General features: G+C 44.5%; 2 protein-coding genes across 2 annotated transcripts in view; one reads left to right on the plus strand and one right to left on the minus strand.

Annotated features, from left to right (window-relative positions):
* The window catches only part of tmem199 (transmembrane protein 199), a 24,554-nt gene extending 16,349 nt beyond the window's left edge, over positions 1-8,205 (minus strand). Inside the window, exons 1-2 of the mRNA XM_043718046.1 lie at positions 8,119-8,205; positions 7,609-7,842 (exon numbers count right to left, since the gene is read on the minus strand). Coding sequence (XP_043573981.1) covers positions 7,609-7,842; positions 8,119-8,134 — 250 coding nt within the window. The 5' untranslated portion in view covers positions 8,135-8,205. The remainder of the gene's footprint in view (positions 1-7,608; positions 7,843-8,118) is intronic.
* Positions 8,206-8,391: 186 nt separating this feature from the next.
* Positions 8,392-11,065, plus strand: part of poldip2 (polymerase (DNA-directed), delta interacting protein 2) — an 81,479-nt gene continuing 78,805 nt past the window's right edge. Inside the window, exon 1 of the mRNA XM_043718045.1 lies at positions 8,392-8,661. Coding sequence (XP_043573980.1) covers positions 8,528-8,661 — 134 coding nt within the window. The 5' untranslated portion in view covers positions 8,392-8,527. The remainder of the gene's footprint in view (positions 8,662-11,065) is intronic.

Below are 11,065 nucleotides of genomic sequence, written 5' to 3' on the forward strand. Positions count from 1 at the left end.
TTTTCACACAGAGGGTGGTACATGTATGGAATGAGCTGTCAGAGGAAGTGGTGGAGGCTGGTACAATTGCAACATTTAAGAGGCATTTGGATGGGTATATGAATAGGAAGGGTTTGGAGGGATATGGGCCGGGTGCTGGCAGGTGGGACTAGATTGGGTTGGGATTTCTGGTCGGCATGGACGGGTTGGACCGAAGGGTCTGTTTTCATGCTGTACATCTCTATGACTCTATGACGATACAAGAGGTGCAGGAAGCAATAAAACATCTCCAGGGTGGCAAAGCACTGGGGCCAGATGGATTCCAGAGTGAGTTTTATAAGGAATTCATATGTGTGTTGGTAAAGCCACTATTGGGGATGTAGAGCTATTCACACACAGAGGATTGTCTTCTGCCCTCTCAGGAAGGCTAACATCGCTCTTATTTTCAAGAAGGGGAAAGACCCTAAGAATGTGCTTCATACAGACCAACTTTGTTGTTGAATATGGACTTTAAACTTTCGTCAAAGGTGCTGGCCCTGAGGTTGGAAAAGGTATTGGCCTATATTATAAAAGAAGATCAGACGGGTTTTACCAAGGGCCGTAGCTCCTCCAACAATATCAGGAAGGTACTCTACATCGTGCAGGTATGCCGGCAAAAATTGATCCCAGGTTTCGTGATCTCCCTAGACACAGAAAAGGTGTTTATCTGGGTAGAATGGCCATCCCTGTTTGGGGTCTTAGAGAGCTTTGGTCTGGTGGGAGCCTTTGTTAGGTGGGTCGCAGTGTTATATAATGATCCGAAGGCAGCAGTCATTACAAACGGTACAAGTCAGATAACTTTAGTATTGGGAGAGACAGCTGGCAGGGATGTCCTCTTTCACCACTGTTATTTATCTTGGCAATTGAGAAGAGGGGGGTAGGTGGTGGTGATCGACGTTCCGGGCTTGAAGAGATATCAAATAAGCACCCTGCGAACATATGTGGGTGACTGGGTACAGGAGGATTCGGGGTCGATTTGGCTTGAAGTTGAAGCCTTGCAGCCAAGATGTCCCCTAGTTAATCTATTATTCATTGATAAGATGAAATCCGTGACTGAGAAGTGTAAGAGCCCAATCATTTTGAATACGGTGAAAGCTTGGAGGATAATGAGGCAAGACCTCGCCATTTACCCCATTGGCGGGAGCCCCAGGATTTAAACCTGGGGCAATAGACTCCGGCTTTAGGCTATGGGAGAATAAGGGAATCTCTTGTTTTGGAGATTTATTCGAGGGGGAGGACTTGATGATATTTAGCCAACTGAGTCAGAAATATGGACGCCTCCTCGCAGAGCACTTCAGGGAACATCTCCGGGACACCCGAACCAATCAACCTCGCCGCCCCGTGGCCCAACATTTCAACTCCCCCTCCCACTCTGCCGAGGACATGCAGGTTCTGGGCCTCCTTCACCGCCACTCCCTTACCACTCGACGCCTGGAGGAAGAACGCCTCATCTTCCGCCTCAGAACACTTCAACCCCAGGGCATCAATGTGGACTTCAACAGTTTCCTCATTTCCCCTTCCCCCACCTCACCCCAGCTCCAACCTTCCAGCTCAGCACTGTCCCCATGACTTGTCCGATCTGCCCATGTCCCTTCCCACCTATCTACTCCACCCTCCCCTCTGACCTATCACCTCCATCCCCATCCCCATTCACCTACTGTACTCTTTGCTACCTTCTCCCCAGCCCCACCACCCCCCATTTATCTCTCCATCCTGAAGGCTTCCTGCCTCTATTCCCGATGAAGGGCTTTAGCCCGAAACATCGATTTTCCTGCTCCTCGGATGCTACCTGACCTGTTGTGCTTTTCCAGCACCACTCTGATCTAAACTCTGGTTTCCAGCAGCTGCAGTTCACTTTTGCCTGGGAAAGCAGCAATAGCCAAATTTGTTGCATCACGATTGACTCAGTTGCAAAGGGGCCATTAACAAGTGTGGGAATGCAACAGTGAAAGGGAATTTGATTGTAAGGGGAATATAAAGGTGTTTCTGTGTTCACAAACAAGAATAGTATGTTGCCTCGCTCATGCTAGGTCAAGGAAATCTAAGAGAAGCTACAGGCATTCCGGAGGGGGAAGGTAAACAGCCAGTGGTGATGGCACACATTGGTACAAATGACATAGATTAAAAAAAGGAGGTACTAAAATCAAACCTTAGAGAGTTAGGAAGTAAGTTTAAAGTAGAACCTCAAAGACAGCAATCTTGGGATTGGGATCCTTGGGGCTTTGGGACTGGATCTGAGGAAGGTTAGATAGTACAAATTGGACAGGTTACTCCTGAGCAGGGCTATCCCAGGGCAGCATTCAGTCAAGTGGTTGGGGTGGTTTTAAACTAAAATGGCTGGGTAATGGGAACCTATGCAGGGAGTCAGAGGAAATGGAATCAAGGACAAGAACAAAAGACAGGAAAGGGAACAAGAAAAGTGATTGATAGACAGAGGAAGCAAAGGCCAGGATCAACAGGGACACAGTGAAAAATGAGAATGGGACAAGTAACATTAAAAAGATGAGGTGCAAGGCTTTGCTTCTTCATCCACAGAGCATTCACAATAACATGAATGAATGAATTACACAAATAGATAAAAACAGATATAACGTAATTGGGTCTTGGAGACATAGCTGTCGGGTGACCAGGGATGGGAAGTGAATATCTGTCAGGAGGGAGTTACTCTGGGAGTTCTCAACATTGACTGCAGATCTCATGAAGCCTTGTGATTTCAGGTTAAACAGAAGCAAGGAAACTTCCTGCTAATTACCACTTAACAACCTCCCCCCGCTGATGAATCAGTACTCCTCCATGTTGAACAACACTTAGGGGAAACGCTGAAGGTAGCAAGGATGCAAAATGTTCTCTGGGTGGGGGATGTCAACGTCCACCACCTACAGTGGCTTGGCAGCAGTGCTACTGATCAAGCTGGTCAGGTCTAAAGGACAGAGCTGCTAGACTGGGTCTGCGGCTGGAATTGAGGGAACCAACAAGAGGGAAAAATATACTTGACCTCATCCTCATCGGTCTGCCAGCTGCAGATGCATTTATTCATGACTGTATTGGTAAGAGCAACCACCACAGTCCTTCACATTGAGAATAACCTCCATCGTATCATGTGGCACTATCACTGCACTAAATGGGATAGACTTCAAACAGATCTAGCAACTCAACACTGGGCATCCATGAGGCCCTGAGGGCCATCAATAGCAGAATTGTACTCCAACACAACCTGCAAACTCATGGCCTAACATATCCTCCACTCAACTATTAGCAACAAGCCAGGGGACCAACCCTGGTCCAATGGAGAGTGCGGGAGGGCATGCCAGGAGCAACAGCAGGCATATCTAAAAATGAGGTGTCAACCTGATGAAGCCAAACAGAACAACTTATATGCCAAACAGCATAGACAGGAAGTGATAAAAAGAGCTAAGCAATCCCACAACCAACAGTCAGGTCCTAGCTCTTCAATCCTGTCATATGCAGTCGTAAATGGTGGTGGACAATTAAACAACTCACTACAGGAAGAGGCTCCACAAACATCCCCAACTCAATGATGGAAGGGACCAACATATCAGTGCAAAAGGTAAGGCTAAAGCATTTACAGTAATCTTCAGCCAAAGTGCCAAGTGGATGATTATCTTGGCCTCCTCCCGTGGTCCCCATCATAGATACCAGTCTTTAGCCAAATCAATTCACTCCACATGATATCAAGAAACAGTTGGGGGCACTGGATGATGCAAAGACTATGGGACCTGACAACATTCCAGCAATAGTACTGAAGACTTGTGCTCCAGAACTTGCCACTGCCCGAGCCAAGCTGTTCCAGTACAGTTACAACACTGGCATCTACCTGTTAATGTGGAAAATTGCCCAGGTATGTCCTGTACGTAAAAAATGCATGGCCAATTACAATCCCATCAGTCTACTTTGCAATTTGAGAAGATTTGTAGCTCAGGTTGAGGTTCAAGGTTGTAAGTTTGCTCGGTGAGCTGGAAGGTTTGTTTTCAGACATTTTGTTACCACACTAGGTAACATCATCTTCACCAGAGGCTCACTGATGAGGTTACCTAGTATGGTGACAAAAGGTCTGAAAACAAACCTTCCAGCTCACCAAGCAAACTTACAACCATCAGTCTACTCTCGATCAAGGTGTCATCAATAGTGCTATCAAGCAGCATCTGCTCAGCAATAACCTGCTCAGTTTGTGTTCCCCCAGGGCCACTCAGGTCCAGACCTCATTACAGCCTTGGTTTAAACATGGACAAAAGAGCTGAATTCCAGAGGGAAGGGGAGAATGACAGCCCTTGATATCAAGGCTGCATTTGACCGAGTGTGGCGTCGAGGAGCTCTTGCAAAACTGGAATTAATGGGCATCAGGGACAACTCCTTATTGGATGGGAGTCATACGTGGCACATAGGATGATGATTATGGTTGTTCGGGGTTAGTCACCTCAGCTCCAGAACATCTCTGCACAGGTTCCTCAGGCTAGTGTCCAGGCCCAACCATCTTCAGCTGCTTCATCAACGATCTTCCCTCCATCATAAGACCAGAAGTGGAGATGTTCGCCAATGATTGCACAATGATCAGGACCATTTGTGACTCCTCAGATACTGAAGCAGGCCATGTTTAAATGCAATAAGATCTGGACAATATCCAGGTTCAGGCTAAAAAGTGGAAAGTAACATTCATGCCACATAATTGCCTGGCAAATACCTGTTCCATTAAGAGATGATCTAACCACCATTGCAGTGGTAACACCATTGAATGGTGTTACCATCATTGAATCCACCCATATACAACATTCTGTAGTTTACTATTGACCAGAAACTCAACTGGACTTGCTACATAAACACAGTAGCTACAAGAGCAGGTCAGAGGCTAGAAATACACTAGTGAGTAACTCACACTCCTGACTCCCAAAGGCACCATCTACAAGGCACAAGTCAGGAGTGTGATGGAATACTCCCCATTTGCCTGGATGAGTGCAGCTATAAGACTCAAGAAGCTTGACACCATTGGCACCACATCCACAAGCATCCACCCCTCCACCACTGATGCTCAGTAGCAGCAGTGTGTACTATCTGCAAGATGTACTGCAGAAATTCGCCCACTATCCTTAGCTCCTTCTAATCTACTGACTCGAAGGACAAGGGCAGGAGATGCACCATTACCTTCAAGTTCCCTTCCATGCATTCACTATTCGGACTTAAAAATAAATTACAGAGTCAACACCCTGGATTTCCCTCTCAAAGGCATTGTGGGTCAACCTGCAGCACATGAACTGCACTGCTTCAGGAAGTATGGTCACTCCACCTTCTCAAGGGCAGTTAGGGACCAGCACAAATGCTGGCCAGCCAGTGACATCCATGACCTGTGAGCAAACATTGCTTAAAGAGATGACAGTGGAAAGGCAAAGAAAAGCATACTAAGAGCACAAGTGAACTCCAACAATTGTTCATTCCGGTCTCTTGCAAAAGTGAAAAGGGAAAGATAACCAAACCATGATGACAAGGGAAGACAAAGGTAGCATTAAACCCAAGGAAGAGGCATACAAATTGGCCAGAAAAAAGCAACACACCTGAGGAGTGGGAGCAGTTTTGAATTCAAAAAAAGGAGGAAAAAAGGATTCATTAAGAAAGTGAAAATAGAATATGAGAGTAAGCTTGTGGGGAACTTAAAAAAAAACTGACTGTAAAAGCTTCTACAAGTGTATGAAGAGTAATAGATTAGTGAAGACAAATACAAGTCCCTTACAGTTAGAAACAGGGAAATTTATAATAGGGAACAGAGGAATAGCTAAGCAATTAAACTTTGCGCTCACAAAGGAGGACTCAAATAACACACTTGAAATGCTGTGAAGACAAAGTCTAGTGAGGAGTAATCTACATCACAGAATACTTAAGGAAGTGGCCTTAAAAAAAGGCATTGGTGGTCATCAAAGCTTCTACAGACTCTGAAACAGTTCTTACGGATTGGATGTTAGCTAATGTAACCAAGAGAGAACTGTGAATTATAGACCATCGAGTCTGCCATCAATGGTAGGGAAAATGCTAGAGTCCATTGTAAAAGAATTAAAAGCTGAGCACTTACAAAACAATGGCAGTATTGGAAAAAGTCAGCACAGATTTACAAAAGAGTTGCTTGACAAATCTACTGGAATTCTTCAAGGATGCAACTCAAGAGTTATTGAAGGGGAGCCAAAGGATATCGTTTATTTCAGAAGGCTTTCAACAAAGTCCCAGGTAAGAAATTAGTGTGTAAAATTCAAGTTACATGGGATTGGAAGTAGTGTGTTGAAATGGAAAGAAAACTGGTTGGCAGATAGGATACAAAGAGTAGGAATAAATGGGTCTTTTTCCAAATTGCAGGCAGTGACTAGTGGGCCACCACAGGGATTGATGCTTAGACCCCAGCTATTCACATACAGAAATGATTCAGGTGAGGGAACAAAATGTAATATCTCCAGATTTGCGGATGACATAAACGGGGGAGGGGGGGAAGAGTTGTAAGAAGATACGGAGATGCTTCAGTATGATTTGGACAAGCTGAGTGAGTGGGCAACTGCATGGCAGATGCAGTATATTGTGGATAAATGGGAGGTTGTCTACTTTGGGATTAAAAACAGGAAGGCAAATTATTATCGGAAACAAACAAAACAAAACATATTGGAGAAACTCAGCATCTGTGAGAGTTAAAACAGAGTTAATGTTTCGAGTCCAGTGACTCTTCTTCTGGCCTCTTACCTGCTCTTGCAACCACAGTATTTATATGACCAGTCCAATTCAGTTTCTGTTTAATGGTTACCGCCATGACGTTGACAGTGGGGGATTCAGTGATGGTAATGCAATTGAATATGAATGGCAATGGTTACATTCTCTCAGTGCCAGGCATCTGTGTGGTTTGAATGCTACTGGCCATGTATCAGCCCAAGCCTGGATATTGTCCAGGTCTTTTTGCACTGAACACAGACTACTTCATTATCTGAGTTGTCACAAATGGTGCTGAACATTATGCAATCATCAGCGAACATCCTCACTTCTGACCTTAAGTGGCCCTAAGATTTGAGTGATATCATCATTCCTTCGCTGTCATTAGTTCCAAATCCTACAATACCTTTGCTAATAGAACTGTGGGTGTCCCTACACCCAAAGGACTGCAACAGCTCAAGACAGTGGCTCACAGCTACCTTCTGTACGGCAATTTGGCATAGACAATAAATATTAGCCCAGCCAGGACACCCACTGATTGTGAATGAGCAAAATAAAAGACACAAAATAATTTAAACAGCTATGGAAAACATGACTTTTATTGTAAGTAAAAACAAAATACTGGAAATATTCAGTAGGCCTTGCAGTATCTATAAATAAAGAGAAAGCTTTGGCAAAGCCAAAAACCAAAGTTTGAAAAGAGATCAAGCCTGAAAAAAGAGATAGTGCAGTTAATAATACTAGCTAAAGGTTGAGGAACTTCATCAGAACTGTGCCAGCCCTGGTTCAGCAGAACCATACCAAATTTGGACAGATAATAATGTACTAGCTAAGATCTAATACACAGCAGCCATTCTATTAACACAAATATAACTATTCCAGAACTAGATTACTCACCTTTCTCTTGTAAGAATTTATGAAGTTTTCTCAGCAAGTCGAAGGAGACTGTGCAGGGGGAATGGGTACTGTTGAGGCAGGAGTGGAGTTCAGAATGTAGATCCTCAGGGATAGAATGATCCTCTTTCAGGACAAGGTCGAGTTGCTGCTTGAAGCAATCTCTGACTCTCAGAGCACATGCCATTGTCCCCTGAGCAACCAAGACTGGACCAGACAGGGTAGCAAGGAGACAACCTGTGAACAAGTTACACACAGACATTAAAAAGAAACAGGACAATTATTTAAAAAGAAAATTCAATGACAAGTAGTTTAAATGTAACACCTCCTGGAAATGTAACAATTTCATTTCAGCCACAGAAACTATTCTAAATAATTAAATATTATGACTATTTTATGTGGATTTGAAGAATGAGAACTTTATTTTGCACAATCGTTTACAAACAACGGTGAAGTTTACAAAAATAATAATTATTTAAATACAGGCTAATTGTACAACAAAGTCACGTTTACCGCTCAGTTTGTACATCTGAGTATTGAATTTTACGATATATTTCCAGCTAATGAGTCAAAAACACCCCCCTGCATTATTTTATCTGAGACAAGCTGCACTCACGGCTCTGACCTTGACTCAGCGGCGCAGGCTTCAGGCCGCGATAGGCCCCGTCTCCATGGCAACCTGCCAGACCGCCGCCGCCATCTTTGTTCGGGGCAGACTCCCGGGATCGGGGCAGGAGACCAAGAGGGGCCGCCCGCAGCCCGGGGGGGAGAGAGAGAGAGAACCGAGTCGCCCGGAGAGAGAGTGGGGTCCGAGCCTGCAGTGACGCCACAGGAGAGCGGACTCGGGCATTGCCGATCCCCAGGGCCGGGCCGGGCTGGGCCGTGTGTCCGGGACTCGCTGACCGTCGGGCCCTCAGCACCAATGGCGGCCCCGGCTCTGAGCCGCTGCTTCTCGGCTTTGGCCGCAAACCCCGCGCTCCGGCTCCGGGCCCTGACCGCTTGCTCGGCCTGCGGTGTGGGCCAGCGCCAGCAGCATGCCCGGCTCCTGTCGTCCAGGTAAGCGGGAGGCCAGGGGTTCAGGCCCCGGCCTCAGGCCTGAGCCTGAGGGGGGGTGGGGTGACCCCTTAATCTAGATCCTCAATTCCTGTATCTCTCGGGAATTCCCTGCAGATTCATCTGCTCCAACAGTTAGTAGTTTATGCAATCCACTTGGAATGATTCCGTGTTAAAAACTGGAACTTTAACAAAGGACACCTATAATGTTGGCAGGTGACCCAAAAAATTGGAAATACTAGGCACGTGTTGGTGGATTCAGGAGACAAGTGACGGGTTCAGTTTAATTCTATGAGTTGTTAGATGTTTGTTTGGGAGAACGTGGAGAGCCACTATAAACCAAAGCAAACAATTCTAAAGGAAAGCAGGAACTGAGGGACCTGGGGTATGGATCATTGAAGTTGACAAGACGGGTTGAGAAAGTGGGTAATAAAGCATCTGGAATCTTGCCCCGAGGAACAATACACAGCAAACTGTGTTGGGAGAAGATGATAGAGTGGTGATTTTGGAATGCAGGGAGGTGTAGGGGCATGAGGCAAGGCACCACACTCTTGTTAACGGACACGAAGCAAGGCTTGAAACTGGAGAGGGGATATGGATGGATCAGGACATGGGAGTGACTCTATACAAAAAGCAGTCCCAATTCCAAAACATGCTTCCATCCAAAACCTTTATAGCCATTAATAACATTTTGCAACAAGAAAGATGAGTAGGAAGTTTGGTCTCATACAAAGGAATACTTGGACCACATCTGGAATATTGTGATGAGTTTTGGATTCCTTATCTAAGGTATAGAGGGATTTTCTTAGTGGAGAGATTTGGTGGGCTTGTACTCATTGGAGTTTAGAAGAATGAGAGGCAACCTTATTGAAACATACCCTGTCAAATCCCCAAAGAATATTGTAATTGTGAAAAGGTTATTTCCATGTTTAGTAAAATCTAGGACAAGAGGACGCAGTCACAGAGAAAGGGTTCCATCTTTAAGACACAGTTGTGGACTTTTTTTTGCTTTGAGGATAACATCTACTGCAGAGGCTGAATTGTTAATTATATTCAAGGCTGAGTCAAATTTTTAACCCATAAGTGAATTAAGAGTTATGGGAAAGGCAACAAAATCGATTTGAGAATTATCTTTTTTTTTCTTTGATTTGAGAATTATCAAATCAGCCATGATCTCATTGATTGGTGGAACAGACTTGATGAATGGAAGGGCCTACTTTAGCTCCTATAATTTATGACCTCACTATCCCTCAACCAACATCACAATTCATTTCCTGGACCATTCTCACATTGCTGATTGTAGGATCTTGCTGTATGTAAATTGGTTGCCATGTTTCTCCACATTACAGCAATGACTTCACTGTGAAAGTACTTCACTGAAGTTGTGTGTTTTGGGATGTCTCAAAGATGTAACAGGCACTGCAGCGATGCAAGTATGCTTTTTCTTTTAAACCTAAACCAGCAGAAAAGCATGTGGGCCCTTGGATTAACTTTGTTACGACACAGGGTAACCCCCCGCCCTGCTTAATTTAAATCAAAAAATTTATTCTTTGATTAGATTAGATTACATTACATTACTGTGTGGAAACAGGCCCTTCGGCCCAACAAGTCCACGCCGACCCGCCGAAGCGAACCCACCCATACCCCTACCCCTACATTTACCCCTTACCTAACACTACGGGCAATTTAGCATGGCCAATTCACCTGGCCCTGCACATCTTTGGACTGTGGGAGGAAACCGGAGCACCCGGAGGAAACCCACGCAGACACGGGGAGAACGTGCAAACTCCACACAGTCAGTCGCCTGAGGCGGGAATTGAACCCGGGTCTCTGGCGCTGCGAGACAACAGTGCTAACCACTGTGCCACCGTGCCGCCCACAGTAATCTGTGAAAATTCAAGAGGCCAATAACTATTTAAAATAAAACTTAACAGCGTCATTTCTTAGAGTATAACAATTATTTACAACTCCTTCCTCTAACCTATCTTTTACTTTCCCTTCTATAATATTAGACCAATAAATTCCCGATTAAGATTTACCAGAAACTCAAATTTTAATTCCAGCCAGCTGTCGAATCTTCCCTGTGTATCTTCCTCTGTAGATTTGCTCTTCAGGTCATTGTCGATGTTTTTTCTCTGTGCAAACTCCTTCTCTAGACAGGTACCTCTCAGAGAGGTCTGACTAGTAGCCTACATCTGTTGGTCTTTGGCAATTCTTCCCCCAACTGTTCAATTTTGTTTTGGTTTTATACCCCCAATGTATATGATTATACAATTGCTTTTTATATAATATATTTTTATTAAGAAAAAATAGATTTTTAAATATTACAACAAATACAAAACAATGCAATTCAAAACAGTACAAAAATAGTACAAAACTAAACCCAAATAATATAAAATATTCCCCA

This window comes from Chiloscyllium plagiosum, chromosome 28 (assembly GCF_004010195.1).
Source record: "Chiloscyllium plagiosum isolate BGI_BamShark_2017 chromosome 28, ASM401019v2, whole genome shotgun sequence".
NCBI classification, from domain to species: domain Eukaryota; kingdom Metazoa; phylum Chordata; class Chondrichthyes; order Orectolobiformes; family Hemiscylliidae; genus Chiloscyllium; species Chiloscyllium plagiosum.